The 22,664-nt window shown below is 46.9% G+C and overlaps 1 protein-coding gene across 1 annotated transcript in view; it reads right to left on the bottom strand.

Moving 5' to 3' along the window:
• Nucleotides 1-2,773: 2,773 nt before the first annotated feature.
• The window catches only part of FAM171A1 (family with sequence similarity 171 member A1), a 134,789-nt gene continuing 114,898 nt past the window's right edge, over nucleotides 2,774-22,664 (bottom strand). The window contains exons 6-8 of the mRNA XM_053895770.1: nucleotides 8,956-9,072; nucleotides 5,669-5,783; nucleotides 2,774-5,048 (exon numbers count right to left, since the gene is read on the bottom strand). Of these exons, the coding sequence (XP_053751745.1) occupies nucleotides 3,347-5,048; nucleotides 5,669-5,783; nucleotides 8,956-9,072 (1,934 nt within the window). The 3' untranslated portion in view covers nucleotides 2,774-3,346. The remainder of the gene's footprint in view (nucleotides 5,049-5,668; nucleotides 5,784-8,955; nucleotides 9,073-22,664) is intronic.

The raw sequence follows: 22,664 nt of genomic DNA, 5'->3' as shown, positions 1-22,664 counted from the left end.
AATCAACAGATGTTCACGTCAGAACTATACCCTTTTGTCAACTGCAACAGGCTGGCTATGACAAAAATCAACAAAAGCGTTCTGTGGCTATCAAGTGTCAAACGGCATTTACAATTACGTATTTTATTACGATGTGCAAGTTGTGTCCCATACATCCTTTATCAGGAACACTTATGACTTTAAACGCATTCATTTCCAGAGGGCTGGTTGTTTAAGCAGCATCCCACTGATTCTAGCTGAGCGGCCTCACTTACTTAACCCCCAAGCCTCAATTTATTTAGAGGTAAAACAAAGAAGGAACATCACTTCCTCCCAGGATTTTGAGAACTGAATGCACGATTGTTTCTGATATGGTTTCTAGCGTAGAGATTCAACAAACGTCCGTCCCCATCTCCTCACCTTGTCTGGAGGGCAGAACCAGTGTCCGAGCCATTCCTGTGGACACACACCCACGCCACGTTCCCAGAGCTGGCCCTGGACAGCGGTCTGTCTGGTCTCCTCAACAGGCAGATGAAAGCTCACCACTAGGTGGCATAAGCAAGGTGCCTTTGATGGCTTTAGTTCTTCAGACAATACAATTGGTTCCTAATAATGAGATGTGTTTTATTACTCTTACCAGGCTAGAAAGAACATAAATGAAATGTTTAAATCCATAGTCACAGTGCTCTGTCTAGACAGTTCCAGTCTGGTAATCAGTACGGGTGCCCTGAGCAAAAACCATTATCCTCTGAGCCTCTTTTCAGACAAGGGTAAAACGAGTTAAGAGTCACCTCTGGCAGAACCAGTTTTCTTCTGGCAAACCCACCCACTGCCTTGTCCTCCTAGGCACATAATGTGACCACTGCTGGCTGGTGCATACTTTCCATAACCGGGGCCAACCCAGGTATGTCCTGCCTAATAAAGGGGCAGAAAAGCCCCTCTCCCTCCAAACGTGTTACCTACTTTTCACAGGTAATACACATGGTAAATGAGGCTTTTCTGGAAACTGATGCTTTAAAAAGATGATTGCATTGGCAGCAACCTTCGGCAGGGCTAGAGAGGGCCGAGAGTCTCCCAGTCATCTATGTCTGCCCTGGGGTATTTCTTGGAGAGCCACTTACTTTTCCTTTGGGAGGCAATTGACAACTGGCCTTTATTAGTGAAGTCTGCATGGGCTCACCTGCCACCTACTGGTGAGAATGTTTACCCTCGAGGTAACAGTCCCTCATTGTGAAACCACAGACTCCCATTTATGTATTTATTATTATTTTATTATTACTTAAGTTTATCTATTTAAGAGGCAGAGGGGTGGAGACAGAATCTCAAGCAGGCACCGCGCTATCAGCCCAGAGCCCGATGTGCCGGTGTGATCTCACAAATCCGGAGATCAGGACCTGAGCCGAAATCGACAGTCTGGCGCTTAACCAACTGAGCCACCTAGGTGCCCCAGACTCCCATCCATTTAAATGCCCCAACGCTTCAGGGAATTTCAACTTTTTTTCCCCTTGAAAAGCAAAATGTATCAACATTTGAGAATTAAAGTGATAAAAATCAACTTGATTGGTTCTCTGTCCACATGGAATTCACAAATTAGATTTTGTAATGAAGCTGTTACTGAATACATAGCTAGCTTACTGTGTTCTCTGCTCTGCTCTGATGTCTCCATTACTGATTGTGAGTAATAGTTTCATGCAGCTGGGATGGTTCTGGTCATTTTAATGAAACTTTTTGTATGATTCCAAGTGGATCAATGCTGAACATCAAAGAACACACGAGTTTTTTGTAATGTGCAGACATTTCTCCCTATCTGAAACACAACAAAATGTCACCTTGTGTTCTTGAATAAACTAAATAAACACAAGGTGGGATTTAACCTCGGTGTAAATTCCTAGGTGTCTACTCCGGAGTCTTTGAACAGAAGTCCAACCACCAGCAAAGCAGACTGCCGAGGAACAAAGAGCAAATTCGTAATAGCGACTCTGAAACAAATAGTGGCTGGCTCAGAGTGAATGAAAAGGACCACAAGATAGTTTTTTTTTTTTTTTCTTCAGCATTTATTTTGAATTTTCATTTTTGGATATAACCAAGCAGCTCTTTAAGGAGAATGCACAGAAGAGTCATTCTGGCACTTTTGGATAGTACATACGATTTCTGTAATAGTCACATTCACTTGCTCAGTCCATACTCTGTGTCTGGTGAGCAAGGTCAGCCCATAGGATTCCCGAGTTAATACATAACCGTATATACAAACAGCCAATGAAACCATAATGGTGGCTAGTGGCCGAAGGGACGGAGGAGGGCAGGGGATCTCTAAAGTGTCCTCTAGTCTACCTTAGCTCAACAGAATTCACGTCACACATGGGCACTAGAGAGAACACTGCGTTGAAATGAGAATTCGGAGCAGAAACGGGCATTTGGCAGCATGCAGCTTAAAGAAAAGGGGAATCATTTAATAACCTTATAAAATCCAGGCAGTTCAATGAAAGGAGTTAAGGAAAAAAAAAACAACAACAACAACAAGAAGAAAAGGTGAGGGGACTGCTGTTGTCACTGTAAAAAAGGCACTTGGAGTTAATGGGACCAGAATTGAAGGGCTCTCAGCTGATAAAAAACTTCAGTACGATTTCATTAAAAGGCTTGTTTAAGAGATGACACTCAGGAGTTCGCGAAAGGAGACACCGAAATAAACCGTCGAGAAGCAGAACAGATGAAAACCAACAAATAAAATCTTTCACAACCAAGGTGTGTGTGTGTGTGTGTGTGTGTGTGTGTGTGTGTGTGTTTTCTAAAGCAAACCCGAAACGAAAGCTAACCAAAGCAAAAACACCTAAGCAAACCAAGAGCACGAAGCAGCGGTGCATAGCTTTCCTTTGAGATAACGCATACCTCGAGACACTAAGTGCTACGCTAATTTCCCAATAATAACGTCACAGGAGCATTATCGTGATAAAATGGATTCAAGCAATGTGAAAAGAGTCTCATCTGTTCCTAGAATCTGAGGGAGAACTGAGGTTATCAGCAGAGCTGAGCGACATCACTCGTGGTTTCTCAGTGTCCTGGGATGGGGGTGGGGGTGGGGGTGGGGGTGGGAGTGGGGAGGGTGGGGGTGGGGGAGGCGCGTCCCAGACGCAGGAGCCACATTCAGACACTCCTGTTCAGCCCTCTCCCTGGCGGTGAGGCGTCCACGAACATCATCCGGTAACTTTAATTCCGTTCTGACATTTACACAGTGAACCGTGATGCAGCTTAAGTCCGCTTCCACGGCTGCCGCTGCTCCACCTCCTCCACGAACAAGTAAACGCTTCCCTAAGAAAAGAATTTTTGGCAATTTTTATTATGTTCCGCCGACGGGTGGCGCTGTGACAGCTCACTTCATGTTAAACGCCATCAGGGGTCTCTCTTCCCGCTTCTGCCAGGGGCTCTTCTTGTCCTCTCCTTGGTCCTCCTCGTCTTCCTCTTCGTCGTCCTCCTGGGCCGATCTTCTCTGCTCCGGGCTGGCTAGCGGCTCCGGGGGGACGTCCGAAGTTCGTTTTGTCGTCTCCTCCTGCAGGCTGGGCAGCTGGCCGCCGCTCCTCCGGCCGGAGCCATCCAACAAGCAGCGCAGGGCACTGTCCTCGGGGGTACAGACGGTGGTGCCGCACTCGCTGCCGCTTTGGTCCATGTCGTCCAGGTACACGAGCTGCGTGTAGGAGGTGCTGTCCGCCGCCCGCGGCTCTTTCTGCGGATGCTCCTGGACGGCCGGGTGGTTCTGTGCCAGGGACAAGGGGTCTCCTCTTCCCTTCCGGGCAGATTTTGGTTCATTCATATCCACGCCAGAATCCAAACTGGCATCATTGCTTCCGTTCCTTCCGGCTCTTTGGAGATCAATGTAGGAATGTCTAACGTGCGCATTGGACCTGCCGTCCAGGGAGACGAACCACGCCCGGGGGTGTGGGAGCGGCTTCCCACCCCCAAGTTCCATCAGAGCCTTCTCGGTCAGGAGCTGGACCTCGCTGTTCATCTGAGCCAAGGCCGCATCGTTCAGGGAGGCCGGGATGGAGAGGGACTCTGACATGGACGCGCCTTGCGGGGTCCACTCCCGGGCGCCTGCATCCTGCAAGTGCTGCTGGGAGATTGCCTGGCAGGACAGGGGCTGCGCTTGGATCTGGGAGGAGGGGTGCGGGAAGATCCCCGCGTGAGGGCTGGAGAGCTCAGCCTGCAGTCTTTCGATCTCCAGCTGCTGGTCGGCTGGAACGACCAGGGGCTGGCCCACATAGGAGTGGTCCCCGGGGAGTTTCATATAGTGCGCGGGGATGACCAAGGCAGGTAATACCTTTCTGTAAACGCTGTCGTTGACCTGGTCAACGGAACTACAGCAGATCAACTGGCCGGGCCGCGGAAAGGACGTGGGTCTCTCCAGGTGGTCCACTGACCGGGACATCATACACTCAGTAGGCCTGCGGTCTAGCAGCTGTTCCTTTTCGGGAGATGAAGGCGTGGGGTACATGTGTTCCTGAATGGTGAGTTTGCTTCCCGTGGAAATATGGTTAGCGGAGGCCTGGCCGTCTCGGTCTTGCTTTTCAAACAGGGGCTGCGAGAGCATGGCATTGTAGCTCCTCCTGTACTCGCTGTTGCCAGGGGACTCACGGCCTTCTCTTTCCACAGATTTCCTGGACTTCAAGGGGAAAATCTCCACGGACTTACGATACTCTTTTCCCAACGTCCCACTTGGTGTCAGGTTATCAAAGGAGATTTGGCTTTTGTCCTCTTCCTTGTGGGAGAGAAGTTCCTCCCGCGAGCTGAACTCTTGCGAGGTGCTGTAGGAAAGCTTTAGCATGGGGGTGTGCATGTCTGCCTCTCCGTTGGAAGACATCATTTCCAAATGGACCCCGCTCATCAGCTCCTTCGGCCCAGGGGCGTCCGGGCGGCCGTGGCCGGTGACAGAGAGCGGGCCGGGGAATTCTGACTCCCGACGTGAAAACAGCAAGTTGATGTGAGACATGGAAGTTGACTGATCTCTTTTGGAGCTCTCGAGGGCCGTCGGAAGTTGGAGTTTTCTGTGGTGTTGACGAGGTTTCAAGCATTTCCGCCTGCGATCAAAGATAAAAATCCAAACCCAACGGTTAAAGACTCTCATAGTGGTAAAAGGTTCCAAGCAAGATCCTAATTCTCAATTTCCACAGGAAGAAACAAAACAACTACTCAGCAGCCAGAAGCCTTCTCACCCCACACCCGCAGCCTTATTTTGATTCAGAGCAGCGCAATCTGCAGATTTCACCTTCAGGGTTTTAGACGTACAGCCGAGTTATTCGTTCAAAAGCGGTTACCCAAGAGTCGACAGCAAACATTCTCACAAACCAAAAAGACGAGGCATCAAAATAAAGAATTTTAGTTCTGCTTTGTCCTTGAGAATATCGTCTCTTAATCAGTGTTTAGGAATATTCTGAATGAATCATGACAACCGTCAAACTTAAAAAAAAGAAAGAAATAAGAACTCCCCTTGTGAGCAACCTCATAAACAGCATGCCCCCCCACATCCTGTTCATTTGTTTGCAACTTTAAGGACAAATGTTTTAGTTCTTAGAGATTTTTTTTCATGAGAAAAAAAGGACTTTCATTCAGAAAAAGAAAAAAAAAAAGACCTCAATATCAATGCCTGCACAAGAAATTCCAAATTAAAAAAGATATTGCCAAAAAGGTAAAACTTTACCTGCAATAATATAAAAGGAGACACAGCAGAACCAAAAGTATGAAAGCCATCCCTCCTAAAATGGCCAAAAGAAACACCGTGTGATACGTGGTAATGTCCTGTGTGGCAACGGGACCTAGAAGGTCAGAAAAGGGCATTTTAGATTGCAGAAAACCTTGAAGGGATAAGAGGGATAATTAGCTGAGAGCGTATGTTCTTCCTCTTCCTGGCTGGGGTGCGGAGCAGGGGCCAGAGGCAAACACCCTTTGGATGATGTGCTTACAGATCACTGTAATTTCTCTCAATGACAAGGGATTACCACGACCGTCACCGTCACCGGAGCAGCTGTGGCCGGGAGCAGCGTGAACACCCAAACACTCCATGTGGTGCTAAGGGTCCCTCCTTAGCCCAGAAGAGAGCTGCACTTGCAGGAAGTTCAGCATTGTAAATGCATGATCTTTTAATACAAGAAAATGGATGCATGATAACACAATGAGAGAGACTCTTAGACGAGAGATGGCTTGAATATCTGGGGATTTTATACTGCAGGAGAAAAAAAACCCCACAAGATTTTATTCTCACTTTCCCTGGATAATTATTACTATGTGGAGAGAGCCCTTTGCTTAAATGAACAGTTAAAATGTATGATATAAAATCGGCTAGGACTTAAAAAAAAAAAGTCCACAGCTTATTATGGGCTTTCAAGTGTTTCTCAAATGCCTTCCATTTGTAAAAATAAAGTCTTCCTCTACAATGCCTCTTCAAAATTGCTAACCGTATGTGGCCACAGACCTCCTTCAGAATTTACAAAGTATCAGAGATAAATATATTTTCTTTTTAATTTACGTTGTTAAGAATCCCAAGGCGAAGTTTATGTTCAATACTATTAAGAATCTATCTTAATGCACTGACAACAGATCGACAGCAACAACAAAAATCTCCCCTATTTATAACATTTGGGGACATACTGGTGTCCAAGCATCGAAAGAAGGGGTGTGGTTTTATGTTATGTCAGATTAGCATGGTTATAATTACTACATACCACAGGTACCCATTTACTTACTGATCTCAATATCTTCAGGGACAGATTTCTTTAAAAATCTTTGGAAGCAGACCACTTAAGAGCTAGATAAACCCAAAGAGGTTTGCTAATTTTTGAAAATTGTGACATGACGTAAGCTGAAAAAGCTAACACCGTTCTCTGCCAAACATAATTCACTTCAGTGGGGGAGTGTGGAGTTAATATGCCCCAAAGTTGGAAAAACAATTGACAACTGTATACTCCATTCATCATTCAGAGAAACCATTTTTTTTTTTTTCTACCCAGAGACAACCCCCATGGACCTAGGCAATGCCTTGGCAGGAATCACCAAAAATCCGGGGTACACATAAAAATCATTTCCAAATAATTCAAGTTCTGTCCTTTAAGTACTTAAAATGTTATTATCTTAACTTCTGCCAATGGAACACTCTATAAAATTTACAGCTGTACTCAATTTCCTTCTTAACTGGAGAATGAAAGAAAAAACCCTAACTATTTTCTTGTTGGTTTTGGGCTCATGAAGGCACAGCATCTTTGTAATTTGTTTTAATAAAGGGGATGGCTGTGAGGTTACTAATATATGTGTCTGTACATTAAATGCCATCAGGGCTCTGTCATATACGCTCTTTATAGATTTTTGTCTCTTCCTTCACTGCTCGGAAGGGTTGGCAGACCTATACCAAGCCGTTCTTTCTCCCCTCTTTACAAAACATCTATTAATCTGTGGCATGATGGGCAAACTGAGAATCACAGTTGTCTGAAAGATATCTAAATTTTTTGTAATGTTTATTAATTTTTGACAGACACAGAATGCGAGAGGGGGAGGGGCAGAGAGAGAGGGAGACACAGAATCCGAAGCAGGCTCCAGGCTCTGAGCTGTCAGCACAGAACCTGACGTGGGGCTTGAGCCCACGAACCGTGAGATCATGACCTGAGCCAAGTCGGTGCTCAACTGACTGAGCCACCCATGTGCCCCCGAAATATATCTAAAATGAAAGTTAACTGTAATGCATGGGCTTTATGGCCTCTACTTGGGTACTTCAGGAATTTCTTTTCTTTCCTTCTTTACTCTTACTCATATTCTAGATATTTGTGATTTGGAGCCTGGGGCATTTTTGTACCTGGTTCGTGCCTATATTGCTACAAGAACGCTATCACAAAGGGAAACACAGAATTCCCTTTGTGAAATGGGAAATCAACATTTTCTCAGTCTGGGGCCGATTTCTCAGCACCTCCATCAAATCCGCTACTATGGGAATGTGAGTGTCATTCCAGTGACAATTCCACTGCTAAAATATCTTGGACTCCCATTTTGGAACTGCCTTCATGATGAGAGACAGCTTTTAATCATAGCACATTTCTGACCTGGCTCAATTACCTACTTTACTCACCAGACCAGGATGTGCATGACTTTTAGATGCGTCTAAGAAGAATCAAAGGGACCCTCGGAGCATAAAGATTTGCCACCAATGAAAACGTTTCACTAATGAAGGCAGTCCCAGTGATACAGATTCTAAAGGCATTTTGAGTGACAGAAGCCATGACTGGAAAGAATTCTCTGAAGATGACTATTTTAAGAAACAATTCTAGAATGTTCCTTGGGATAAATTAGGGCATATAGGTTAAAACTTTTTTTTAAGTCATGCTTTAAAAAGTATGAGTTAATTCACGTATCCTAAGTAGAGATGATCATTGTTTTAGACACAAAGCAAACTGGTTTGTTTCTGAACCTTCAGGAAAGGCCAAAACAAGCTTTTTGCCCCAAGAAAGCTCCAGTGGTGACTGTGTTAGCCTGTCTAAGGAGTGCCCTTCCCCACATGTTCTCTTACAACAGGCCACAGCTGTTTCAGGAATTAGGGAGGAGGTCTAAACCGCCCCCATGGGCTTTAGATTAGGAATTCCCTATGGCAGCTGTCTGAGCAAAACAGATACAAGACAGGAGTATGTTCTGTGCATTCTTGTTATCCTAGACGGGAGAGTCGCAACCAGAACTCCCCCACCCCCACACAATACCTTAGTTTCATCATTTGATTTTCAGACTTTTAACCATTTTTTTTTAAGTAATCTCTACACCCAACGTGGGGCTCGAACTCATGGCCCTCAGATCAAGAGTCACATGCTCTACCGATTGAGCTGGCCAGGCGCCCCTTTCTACCATTTTTGAGTAAGATGAGGTCTCGCTGCTGAAGTAATTTTCCAAAGCATACTTAGCCTGAACCCTCAAAGAACTCAACGCCCATCATCGCAGGTGCTGGCTTCGTGTTACCTGGGTTGGGAGGAGACATGGCTGCCACCCAGTACCCCAGCTGCGGGGCAATGTACGTCCACGTCCGCTGGCTACCTTCCTGGTGCACGAGGCCCAGACCACTCTTCAGCCACGTTCCTGTGGGGTGCAGAAAAAACTTGAGCTGGACACACACTACACCCCTATTTAGGGCTTACACATATTGTACTTTAAATGTCATCTTTGTAACACAGCAGGTAGCCAAGACGGTCCAGATGTCATCTAGGGACTGCATACACCTTTCCATAGATTCTTTTCAACTTCTTTCAGGGGTGAGGGAAACTTTGATTTTTTCTTGCTTTTCTGATTAATTTATTTTCAACCACTTTCTCAAACATCCCTGCTTCCAAACTCAGATAATTCTACCCAAAAGCTTTGGAGTTTAGAAGTAGAAGAAAGGTAGCAAGGTAAGCGTTGGGGGGAGTACAAAGAAGGCGGTCGGGAGAAATCCAGAACCGTTTCTACTCTTCTTTCTCAAGCCAATAAGCAAATTTCCTACCCCAGATTATACACTTGGTTACATCAGAATTACTTAGGAAAGTTTAAAAAAAATATACAGACTTCTTGGTCTTATTTTTGCAAATTCTAGCCTACTAAACCTGGCTTAGGTGAGTATTTTAAAAAGTTTCCAGTTGCTTCTGACACTGGGAAACACCAGATATGTCCAGGTCTGAACTGTCTTTCAGTTATTAATTGGTAGTTAACGTTAATGAGCACCTCTTACGTACAGGCTGGTCACAGCAGATGCGTCTTATACACATTATAATTCTCACAGCACCGCCACAGAGTAGGACTCGTTTTCTTTTTGGACAAGGACTGGAGAGACTGGGGAGGTACAGAACTCTTCTAAGGGCCCTCAGGGGTAGAGAGCAGAGCAGGAGCAGACCTACGCCTGTCTCTCTGTCCTCAGGGCAGGATCTGATCCACCCTGTTGCATTCTTCTATAAACTGTCCCAACAGTTCGTGACGTTTTCACTTTTTAAGTTTTCCAGACACAGACCTGTTGCCTGGTCCACCTGCCGAGCGCCTTGCTTTGAGGCCCGTGATGGCAGCCGGCAGCAGAAGACAAATGGAGAGTGCTGGCCAGGCCCCCCAGCAGGACAGGCACCCGCCCAGCCCACCAGTGTAGACACCTCAGTCAAGTTGCTTCGCAGGGCTCCTCCTGCCTCGAGGCCCACGCGCTCCACCGCTCGGCCTGCTCCCATAATCCCCACTACCTGAAATGGCCTTGTGTGTAACTGTGTCCACTCGAGGCCTAAATGCACCAACCGTGCACCAACCATTCTCCCCTCTGGTTCCTAAACCCTTGCCCTTCCCGTGCACACACGTTACTGAGGTGGCAACGGTGGATTGTTCTCCGTTGAAGAAGGAAACAATATTTGGCGGTGCTTCTACGGCCTACCAGTTGCCATAGCAACACTGAAATGCAGTGGGTGGAAAGGAGCCGGTGGCAAAGCCTCCAATCTTGCTCGCCTCCTCCACTGCTCAGACGTCAAACAAAGGAGGAAGAAGGGAGAGGCTAGGCGTCAGGAGGCGCCTTGCACTGTCTGACCTTCCCAAGAGACAGGCTGCATCACGGCTGGAGATGATTTCCATTCCCATTAGACAAGAGGAATACAAATGGGAAAGTTTCTAAAGTGAGTGTGAGGATAAGGATGCCCAATTCAGATTCATTTGCTGAAGAACACCCAGCCCAGAGATGATTTAGTTACTTAGAGCATCGCTCCGTTCTACAGAGCGTTACAACCAAAGGCCCAAAATGGTGTCACTTAGGGGAAGGCCCCTGGTCGGTACACCGAGACTGGATACCCAAACTAACTGCAGTTTCAATTGCACAGGCACGTAACCTTTAACCAGACAACATGAATTTCCTGGTCAGTACCAGGGAATTTACTAATTGACCCCTTCTGTTCCCCTTCGGAGGGCAACCTTGCCCAAACAATGCATTCCTTGCTAATAAAATCCATTCTTCTTTTATTTATGCCCCTCTCCCTGCTTTTAAAAAAGATTTTTTTTAATGTTTATTATTTTTGAGAGAGAGAGAGAGAGAGAGAGAGAGCATGAGTGGGGTAGGCGCAGAGAGAAAGGGAGACACAGAAACAGAAGCAGGCTCAGCTGTCAGCACAGAGCCTGATGCGGGGCTTGAACCCACAGACTGTGAGATCATGACCTGAGCTGAAGTCGGAGTCTTCACCGACTGAGCTGCCCAGGCGCCCCCGCCCCCCTCCCTGCTTTTAAAAACCTTTCACTTGTTTAGCTCAGCAGACCTCCCCTCTACTTGTTAGATGGGATGCTGCCACATTCACGAATCATTTAATAAAGTCAATTAGGTATTCAAATTTACTCTGCTGAATTTTGTTTTTTAACAAGAGCTACTGAGGAAATGGAAAACATAGGACATTTGACACATTCAGCTAAAGACTTTCCCTATTTGGTAAGAAAGCTTCTCTGAAGGTAGAGAGCTGGCTGTTGGTGACCGGTTCCAGTTTTCCGCTTGGGGATCCCACGCTGCTGGGCCCCTGCCCTGACTTCCACACCCCACCCCACTCCCCTGGCTGTCCCCACAACACGGCCCTGCCAGGATCTCCGCCTCAGCCAGGAGGTGGCGTGCACTCTTTGGTCTGCGGTTTTCCCCAGGTGGGGTTCTTGAGTCACTGCTGCTCTTCAAATGGAGCGGATACTACGTCAGGCTGAAGGGACCCACGTGGAAGGACCTGAAGCTCACGGGTCCTGATTGCCGCTCCTTCAAACCGTCTAACTCGACTGCGAAGTTGCTTCTGCCTTCTCCAACACAAGCACATCAACTGCAGAAACGCTTCTAAAATCCCTTCGAGCTATACCCCGCCCCCAGTCCAGCCTGGAGGGCCCCTGCCTGGCAGCAGTGGTGGTGACGATGGCCACAGCCAGCAAGGCCGGTGACTGGAGAATATGCTTTGGGAGCACAGGGAGGGTAGAGAAGGCTTCCGGATGAGTCAAGTTTCGAAGAATTGGCAGCTGGGGGTGGGGGTGAGGAGGGGAGGAGGAGGAGGAGGAGGAGGGGGAGGAAACAGTGTGCAGGAAGGCACACAGGGTAGTGGGCTTGGAAGATGCTTTGGATGGGGTGCAGGTGGGGGTCGGGTCGGCGGGGCATAAGGGATGGGCTGGAAAGGAGTTTGCTGTCTGCCCGGGAAGGGCTGGGAAGGGCTTCTAGGGCCATTAAAAATGGTACGGAGGTTTCTCAAAAAGTTAACAATAGAACTATTCTAAGATCCAGTAATTGCACTACTGGGATATTTACTCCCCAAACAGAAAAACATTATTTCAAATGATACACACACCCCTGTTTATTGCAGCATTATTTACAACAGGCAAGATGTGGAAGCAGCCCAAATTGTCCATCAATAGATGAATGGATAAAGAGGAAGTGATATATACACAATGGAATATTACTCAGCCATAAAAAAGACTGAAATCTTGCCATTTGCAACAACGTGGATGGAGCCAGACAGTATCATCCTAAGTGAAATAAGGCAGTCCGAAGAAGACAAATATCATATGATTTCACTCATATGTGCAATTGAAGAACCAAAACAAATGAACAAAGGAAAAAAGAGAGGAAGAGACAAACCATGAAACAGATTCTTTTTTTCTCCCTCATTTTATTTTAGAGAGAGAGAGGGAGAGAGCACATGAACAGGGGAGAGGGGCAGAGGGGGAGAGAGAGAGACTCTTAAGAGCCTCCACACGGAGTGCAGAGCCAGACACAGGGCTCGATCTCATGACGCTGGGATCATGACCTGAGGAAAATCAAGAATCAGACGCTCAACTGACTGAGCCACCCAGGTGCCCCAAGAAACAGACTCTTACATAGAGAATAAACTGCTGGTTACCAGAGGGGAGGTGGGTGGGGGGGTGGGTTAAATAGGTAACGGGGATTAAGGGGTGCACTTGTCATGACGGGCGCTGGGTGACGTATAGAAGTGCTGAATCGCCATACTGTACACCAGAAACGAATGTGACACTGTGTGTTAACTAACTGGAATTAACATAAAGAACTTAATAAAAAAGAAGAAAGAAATGGAAGCCACTGGGCCCTGTAAATGGAGGCACGGTGTGGTCAGACCTCTCTTCCCCACCCGCCCCTCACCCATCCCCGCAGCCCCTGAGCTCCTCAAACACCAGCACGCAGTATGCACTTCACCCAAGTCCGTGGCTTTGCTGGCAACTGCGGCTCTAATCTCACAAGGTCTTTCTTTCTTTCAACACTTATTTATATTTGAGAGGAGGGGGAGGGGCGGTGAGAGGAAGACAGAGGATCCAAGCAGCCTCCTCCCTGTAAGCACGGAGCCCGAGGCGGGGCTCGAACTCAAGAACCGTGAGATCATGAGCCAAAATCAAGGGTCGGACGCTTAACTGACTGAGCCACCCGGGCGCCCCTCACATGGTTTTTCTCTCTTCCAGAAATCTACCCATCTTTCAAGATTCAAGTCACGTCATGTGCTTATCCCGAGTCCCTCCAGAACTCAAGGATCTTCCTTGTCCTCGTCCTCCTGGGACACGTGTCACTGCATCTCTTTTCCAAATCACACGTTGCCTCAGTCGCCAACGTCTGGCCTCCTCTGTCAGACTGTAGCCTCTGCGAGTTTGGGCCTGGGTCCTATATTCCTTTTGTCTTCTCAGCACCAAGAAATCTCGTTGGCGTACCAGCTGAATAGTACTCGAGAACGAGTGAAAGCCCAGCAGGCAACCCAAGAAGTGGCGTCGGATGACCTTCTGTGAAAAGCTGGGTGTGGTCGTCAGGAAAGGGATCCTTACAGAAGTGTGCTGAAATTCAAACTTAAGGGAACAAAGCCAGCTGGGAAAGAGGCATTTATTTTGGCCTACGTTGCCTGCAAAACGTACACGTCTTCAGTGACTACAGGGTGACACCATCTCAGGACTCAACAATCATGCTGTTATTGGCAAAAGCCATTTCCAAGCTTTCTGTGTTTGGTGGGAGGAAGTCAGCAGCAGGGAAGAGAACTACCGAGCTGTGCCCTGGAGCATATGCTTCTCGTTAGGGTGAGATCCTGGTGCCGCGGGATGAGGGCGACCTCCCCACCGAGGAGCCAACACACATGGGAAGAGATTCTTGTGCTCGCCGGCCGGGAGCCGGGGATACCGGACGGCAGAGCAGACAGACCTCTGTGAAGTCTCTTCTGTTCCATGAGGCCACGGGAGCTCAGCACCCGCAACCAGGGTGCCAAGGGTGGGGATCCCGCCAGTCTGGGCGGGGGGGTCTCAGGCGCTGCTCAGACAGAACCGGGAGGGCCTGGGTTGCTCCTGCGGTGTGGACAGAGGAAAGCTCCAGCTGCCTGATCTCCAGCCTGCCCACCTGCCTCCTGGATGGGGCAGCGTCCGTGGTCCGGACACAGAGAAGCCTCCAATGTCCCAAAAGCAGCCCAGCACGGCTGCTTCCTTAGATCCACTTCACGCCTCTGCTTCTCTTTCTCCTTGCTCCAGCCTATTCCTTCCAGCCCCTTCCCGCCACTTCCCGTGGAGGCCTTGCTAGGCTCAGGATCCTCTTCACAAGCGGGCAGTCGAGGCAGCCGCTGGGACATGCACCGGGTCAAGGCGGGTCACCTGGTGAAGGTGTGCAGGCAGGCACCTGGGATTTCTCCCGTCCCACCCCACTGGCCCAGCCAGGCGGCCACCTGCTCCACGCACAGCTGCTAATGCACCGAGCACCTGGCCAGCTGTTAAGTGGGTCTGTTGGGAGCAGGCTGGCGGCTCTGGGCGCCTCTCTGCTGTGACTCAGGTCTGTGACACGTCGATCACTGGGGACTCTGTGGGTGAAACTTATATAGTAACCCCTCTGGCATCACCAAGGAATGAAATTCTGCATTACTGAAACTTCTAGGTCGGTAGTTTTCAAATAGTTTTCTAAAGTATTTGAACTCTCTCCCTTTGATGAAATCTTATGCAGAAATTTATATATAAAAGATAGAAGATAAGCTTTCTGCATGAAGATGAAGAGAACACCACCCCTCCCCCCTTCCCTCCCCTTCCCTCCCCCCTTCCCCGACATTGCCCACCGTGGCAACCCCAGGACATCTCCTGAACAGGGCCTGGAAGTTCTTCTTCTATACAACTTGGGTTTCATTTCCCAAAATTTGAAATCGAAGTTTTACAAATAGTCTAAAAAAGGACCATTTACTCCTCCTGCCTTATAAAATTGAATATAAGGGGCACCTGGGTGGCTCAGCTGGTTAAGTGTCCGACCCTTAATTTCAGCTCAGGTTGGGATCTCACAGTTCGTGAGATCGAGCCCTGCATTGGGCTCTTGCTGACAATGCGGAGCCTGCCTAGGATTCTGTCTCCCCCTTTCTCTGCCCCTCCCCCCCAAATAAATAAATAAATTTTAATTGCCAGCTTATGCTATAATATGTATTCGTAGCTGAACATTAAATACATCAGTCAATAGGCAATTTCAAAAAATAAAATAAAATTGAATACAATTTCGATTTTTCACAATAACTCAGGGCCATGATCACGATCAACTACAATGCTAGCTTCTCAAATATTGATGCCCCATCCGAATTTGGCTCGGGTCATGATCTCATGGTTTGTGAGTTCGAGTCCCGTGTCGGACACTGTGCTGACAGCTCAGAGCCTGGAGCCTGCTTCAGATTCTGTGTCTCCCTCTGCGCCTCCCCTGCTTGCACTCTGTCTCTCTCCCTCAAAAATAAACATTAAATTAAAAAAAAAATATCATGCCCTTAGGTCCCAGCTGAGGACTGTAATTGTTTGCTCCTACATTAGATATACCCTCCCATGTTGTCCCTCCCTCCCTCCTGGTTCCTCCTTCCTTTCCTTCTTCCCTCCCTTCCTAAATGCTATCAGTGTTTCTGTTATCAGATCTTCTCCCTCACCATCAAGACCCCCAACATCTATAACTGGGGCGGTCTCCTATCCAGAACTACACGACCCACCTTAGTAAAACCGTGTCCGAGTAACGTCCACAGGCAGTTTGAGGGACTGGGGAACAGAAGCAATTATCCAACAGTGGTGTTCTAATCCAAGTTCAGTATCTCTTTCCTTCGACACTACACCCTCAGATCAGTTTTTGTCTGAATTATCATTTTCTAGAATTAAACCTTGCACAATAGAAAAGATTTAGAGATATTTTCAGGAATAAATACTTTGTTGAAAAGTCATTCTAATCTTTAAAAAATGAGTTCGCTATGTATTCAGCTGGCAAGGTTCACCGTGCGTAAAGCACCGTGAGTTCTTAATTTGGAAGCTATGCTTAACCACAAAGATTATTACACACAGTTATTGACAGGCAGAAAAAGACATGCCTTCTGCTCGTCTGTAAGATCTGATGGGCTCTCTTAGCAATCACCCAGGGTGCCTTCTTGCTATGTTCCTAAGCAGTAATGAAATCAGCCTTTATTTGCAAAATATAAAGAAAAGTGAGTTAAAGGGTGCCTGGGTGGCTCAGTTGGTTGAACGTCTGACTCTTGATTTCGGCTCAGGTCATGATTTCATGAGCCCCCACGTCGCGAGGAGCCTGCTTGGGATTTTCTCCCTCTCTCTCTGCCCCTCCCTTATGCATATGTGTGCCTATGCTCGCTCTCTCTCTCTCAAAATAAATATTAAAAAAAAGGCAAGTGAGTTAAAAAGTATAACAAATGGCTATCAAAAGGGAAAAGAACCCTGAAACATGAGAAAAGGGCTCAAACCACGTCTTGTTTGAATACAGCCTGCAGGGCTCAGACTTCCCTCTCTCCCCTTGCCTGCTACGTGTCTGTCCTCTGCCCACAAGTCCCTATTCTAGCAGCCATGCTAACTCATCTCAGCGTTTGGAAACAAGCATCAAGCCCTGATATTAGGAGCGCTACTGATTTTGCAAAGGAAACTGCAGATGAAAGCCCACAACTTCACTAATTACGAGTTGAAGTAGGCACCTTGCGCGTTAGGCAGTGCACAGGGACACAAGTCATTGCACTTACGGTGAGGTACTGTCACCGCGTCAGACCTCGGAACCCGGGGCAGAAGAAAAGCCAGGCATATAAAGGGCCAACTGACCACACGGACGGCTTTTCCAGCGTTAACATAACCCTGTATGTGAATTCTAGCTCTGCCACCTCGTGAACTTGGGCGTCCCGAGGACGGCACAGCAGTGGGGCCTGAAGGGCGCTGGCGAGACCTTTCAGCCCTGGGAGCGATCCTGGGGCTGTTTCACGTGGCTTTCGTCGTGGAAACGAGAAACGGCTCATCAGTCACATACTTGTAGTTGGGTGTTCTACTTCGTGCAATTGCACGAATATGTCAATTGACATATTCTAATTGATCTGTGTCTCTTGAAAGAGACCGGAGTGAATTCTATCGGGTCTGTAAGCTGGCACTCGTGAAGAAATCCCACAGTCCCTCCGAAAACCCACCTCAGAGAAGTTCTACTGGTCAAAAGGTGAGTATTGAGTATCCACGCTGCCAAATAGCTATTTCTACTCTTCCACCTACATTTTCACCGTGAGATATCTGCGAACATTTATGGTGAGAGGTGAGACACACGTATGTGTGACACAAGCGTGAATTTCCTGGTGGGAACACATGGCCGTCTTGCCCCTCAGCTGCTGGCCGCGGCCAGTAATCATCTCACTCGAGCTGTGGTAGCTCCTGCACAGCCTTCAGCATGGTGGGGGCACTGGCTCTTCTCAGAAGAATCTTCTTTTTCTTTCTTTCTTTTTTTTTTTGAGAACAATTTCTTAAGAAGTAGGTACCTTTCAGATCCCTAGCAAGTGCCGCTGCTGCTCATTGCTAGTTTTTTTTTCTTTTTTTTTTTTTTTTAATTTTTAGAGAGAACATGCAAGGGGGGCAGGGAAGAAGGGCAAAGGAAGAGGGAGAGAGAATCTTAAGCAGGCTCCGCATTCAATGTGGAGCCCGATGTGGGGCTCGATTCCACAACCCTGGGATCATGACCTGAGCCGGAATCAAGAGTCAGATGCTCAACTGACTGAGCCACCCAGGCGCCCCTTTATTGCCAGTTTTGATCACAGGGTCTTTCCTGATCCCCGAATATGCTGGATTTCTCTAGAATCCAAATCCCTTACTTTTCAGGGCTTTAGTTTGCATTACCTAAGGCTATCACCTCTATTATACTTTTCTACGTATAGCATAGAAGTATCAAGGTCAAAAATCTACCTTCGCTGCATGCTTTTACAAAACTATGACAGGATCACTGTCATACAACAGAATGTGTAACTCCATCGGCCCTACGTCACATTTACCAGTGGAGTAGAAACTTTGATGATATTGTGGAGTAGCCTTCTCATTTTTTCCCAAATTCAAGCCCATGCCTTTGAGTAGCTATGTTTCCTTCTTTGGGATTATTTTTCCATGAAGTTTGTGAGGGGGATACAGTCCTCATTAATTACACAGCAATGTATTTACCTGGTGTCAATTATCCAACTGTTCTTGTTGAAAGCAATCAAACTGAAGAGCAAAAGTTATGTACAGATGGTTGGATTCTTACAGCTTCAGGCAAGTACATTTCAGGACTGATTTAAATAAGAATAAAATTAAAGGCAACTCACTATAACCAAAGACCTTCTGTTTGAAGCAAAAAGACAGAGAGATATGCTGAATTATTAGAAATTAAAACAAGAAATGAGTCTGTATTCAGCTACAGCATGTTCCCTGGGTATTTTTAGGGTAATTTTTGAGAAGTAGATTCTTTTTTTTTTTTTTAACGTTTATTCATTTTTGAGACAGAGAGAGACAGAGCATGAACAGGGGAGGAGCAGAGAGAGAGGGAGACACAGAATCTGAAACAGGCTCCAGGCTCTGAGCTGTCAGCACAGAGCCCGACGCGGGGCTCAAACTCACGGACCGTGAGATCATGACCCGAGCCGAAGTCGGACGCTTAACTGACCAAGCCACCCAGGCGCCCCGAGAAGTAGATTCTTAAAAATAACCTTAAGCAACTGATTCTTCTTTTTTCCTTTAAGCTTTAGCTGGGCTATCAGAAGACTTACAGAACTGAGTTTTTAGAAAAGAGCAGTAATGGGAAGCCATAAAGATTCTGGCAAAGTTATAGAAAGGTCTATGCCTTAAATAGGTAGCCAGAAGTATTAGGATACATAATAGCATTAATAAAACTTAATGAGAGAATTTTGGATTTATAACAGGTATGTATAAATTCCTAGAAAGTAGCTATTTCTATTCTGATACTCTGTATCAGAGTATAGGCTAATTAGGCCCAGACGGAGAGAAATTTTGTTCACTATCCACTACATCCAACATCCACCTTGCAATTATATGTCAGAAGGGATTGGGCTGGGGGAGCTGACCGGGACGTAGAAGGCACAGCCACTAATCCCTAGCATTAGAAAAGTCACTCAAAACGAACGAGAGCATAACAGAGAAGTTTACAAACATCTTCACAGATGCGGCAAGGTGTTCCCAAGCAGGGCTTGCTAAAGAGCCTGTGACATTGGAAGCCTTGTTAAAATGCAGGTTCTGACTCAGTGGGTCTGTGGTTCTAACATGCTCCCTGTCTGCAGACCACGCTTGGAGTAGCAAAGCTCTAAATCATGATTCTTTCAAGGAAACCCCCGACGGCGTTTCCCATGATGTTGCCATGGTGCGTCACCTGGGCAGCCCGTGTTTAAAGCCACTTCAGAAATATTTCTACACGTTTAAAAAATAATCTAGTCACTTGTCAGACTATCGGCCAGACTGCCAGTTGGCAAATTCAAATGCCTACAGATGCTGTCTTGCCCTTGCCTGAAGAGGCAATGCCACTCACGGAACTGGCTGCTAATGTGGCCAAATTGATTCCGACCTGAAGACCTTTGTGTTTTTTCTGCCCAGAATGTTGCCGCCCGCCCCAAGATATTTCCATTAGGCTCCTAGATGTCTACAGGATCTCAGCTCAAATGTCACTGCTCCAAAGGCTCTGACCAGCAATCATCCTCTCTGACATCACCCTACTGAACAGTCTTACGGTACTTAGGTCGTATGAAGCAAACTGGCTCACTGTCTCCTTCATTTAGAACAAAAGCTTCATAACCATAGAGACCTTCCCTTGCTTGGTACGTCATTGCCTTATTCCAAGGGCCTGGAGCAGAGTAAGTATGGCACAAAGAAGATGTTCAATAGATATTTGCTAAAATGAATGGACTGCTCGATCTTGAAAAAAAGAGAAGCCAAGGAAACAACTCCATGGGAAATCTTTCAGTTTTAAATGTTGGCAGTAAATTAAAACACAGCAAACAAACAACTGCCCCCAAACCGACTGTACGGGCCAAATCAAACACACCTGGGAACAGGGTGTTTTGCATTCCCAGATTTAGTCCGTTATTCTAGCAAGCCACATCAAGTCTTGGCATGGAAGCAGGATTGCACAAAAAGCTGATACACTAGAAAAGGAAGGGATCTGAAGTCCAAAGAAAATCATGTTCTGCGTCTCTCCTTCTGCGCTCCCTGGGATGCTGTGCATGGGCTGAGTGTGCCTAGTTTTGGCTTCTTTCTTATTAAGAAAGCTGGTAGCTCCCCACCTCCCGGGCTGCTTTGAGAATAGCGATGCAAAACGTTGCCTCAGGGCAATACCTGCTTTGTTAATGGATACGCTCAGCTAAGAATGAGTGGGAGAAGAAAAGGCTTTCCCCAGATGATCCTATGTTTCTTCCCCTTCAATTGAGGCTCACTTCAAACTGCACACTTGAAATGACTGGGCCTGCCACGTACAACTCCATCTACACGTCGTACCACAGAGCGAGCAAGGTGCTCCTGTAGACACCTCTAATGACGCGCATCCTGTGTAGGCTGGGTTTGTTCTATGCCTGCGTTCTGTGTATGCGTGTGCATGTGTGTAAATACAAACAATTTTAAATATTAAAAAAATTTTTTTGATGTTTATTTATTTTTGAGAGAGCGAGAGAGACACAGCACAAACAGGGGAGGGGCAGAGAGAGAGGGAGACACAGAATCAGAAGCAGGTTCCAGGCTCTGAGCTGTCAGCACAGAGCCCGATGCGGGGCTCAAACTCACGAGCTGGGAGATCGTGACCTGAGCCGCAGTCTGATGCTTAACCGACTGAGCCACTCAGGCGCCCCGATACAAACAATTTTAACAGGGTGATTCAAGATAAGGGACAAAAAGAATCAACATAGTAAGGGCATCATCTACGCCTGGTGACGTGCTAGGTGCTTTATGGACATAACCGCTTTTCAGTCTTCTACAACCTTGAAAGGTGGGTATTCTAGAACTTATATCTGAGGCTGCAGACAGAACTCAAGACAGGAGTATAAATGGATGTCCATTACAACATATCTAAATATTTAAAAGTTACGGAGCAAGTGATTATGTGGTTAAATAAACGTGTCCTACCTCCCCAACTGTAACTTTATAGGACCTAAAGGCTAGGGCTGAAGGTAGAATCCTTCAGTGCTTTAAAGAGTACATGCTGGAACAAAGAGCACGAGGAGAGTTGGTCTGCGGCCTATACCCCTTCCCAACTCACACCCTGCCTCATGACCATGGATGTGGACTCCCAACTCCATGTCCAAGCTCATGCCCCAGCCAGAAGGCACTCCTTGGCCAACCCTCTGGCCTGAGGATATGCACATGGCGCGTGTAGATGGGCGGAGAGGTCTGCCCCTGGGAGAAGGGCATAGAGCAGAGTGCCTGGAAATCAGCTTAGGCTGTGTGGGCAGGGAACCCTAGGATCTAGGCTACCTGGAGGGTGTTCTAGAAAGGGGTCTCAGATTCCAGGTGGCCACATCCTTTTGGGTCAGTAGATACCTTATCCCATGGGGAGACGGCACAGCTGGATGGGGGCCAGAGTGAGGTCCTCTAAAGTGGGCAGGGGGGTGCTTACAGCAGCCATCCCTCTTGCTCAGTCCAAGGGTGGTACTTCCCAAGGGGCAGAGCCACAAGAAGTAGAATTTTATTCTAAAAGGTAAAATGACCTAGCTAAAAGGGGTTCTCAGGAATGCATATATTTCCAAGATTAAATCTGTGGCATGCTGAGGAAGCTTTGCCTAGATACCAGGCCTGGACTATCTTTCCTTCTGATGACTTCCAGACCTGATTAAGGTACAAAATTAATGTAGAAGGAGGAAAAAAAAATTCATATGCAATGTGTTCAACTTGTTTAAAAAGTCATTATGTGTTGGGGGGCACCTGGGTGGGCTCAGTTGGTTATGCATCCAACTCTTGATTTCAGCTCTGGTTATGATCTCATGGTTTGTGAGTTTGAGCCTCGCGTTGAGCTCTGCGCTGGCAGTGTGGAGCCTGCTTGGGATTCTCTCTCTGGCCCTCCCCAAGCTTGTGCCTGAGCTCTCTCTTTCCCTCTCTCAAAATAAATAAATAAACTTAAAAAAATTATGTGTTAAACATATCCTAATATAACAGTATGGCTCATATAGAAGTATGAAACCAAAACAAGTTTATAAAACAAATAGAAGCAGGCTGTAAAATTTCAAAATAAAATTAAGATAAAAACAGCAATTTAATGTAGTACCTGATGACTGAAGGGCACTTATCACTTGCAACATGAACATGACAGCGTAGGGTGAGGCTTCTTTTGAGTGTTGGTGTGCCTACGATTCGACTCTCCTGCCACCTTTTTCTAGATGAACTTGCCAAGAAATTTTCCTCTTTCAACATACTTTGAAATTACTTTTCCTTAATATGGTGGGGTCCTTGATGTACGGCAGCTGCCC

The sequence above is a fragment of the Panthera pardus genome, unplaced genomic scaffold (assembly GCF_024362965.1).
Source record: "Panthera pardus isolate Hobbes unplaced genomic scaffold, ASM2436296v1 HiC_scaffold_6, whole genome shotgun sequence".
Classification (NCBI taxonomy): domain Eukaryota; kingdom Metazoa; phylum Chordata; class Mammalia; order Carnivora; family Felidae; genus Panthera; species Panthera pardus.
This window is presented reverse-complemented; position numbering and strand designations above follow the sequence as displayed.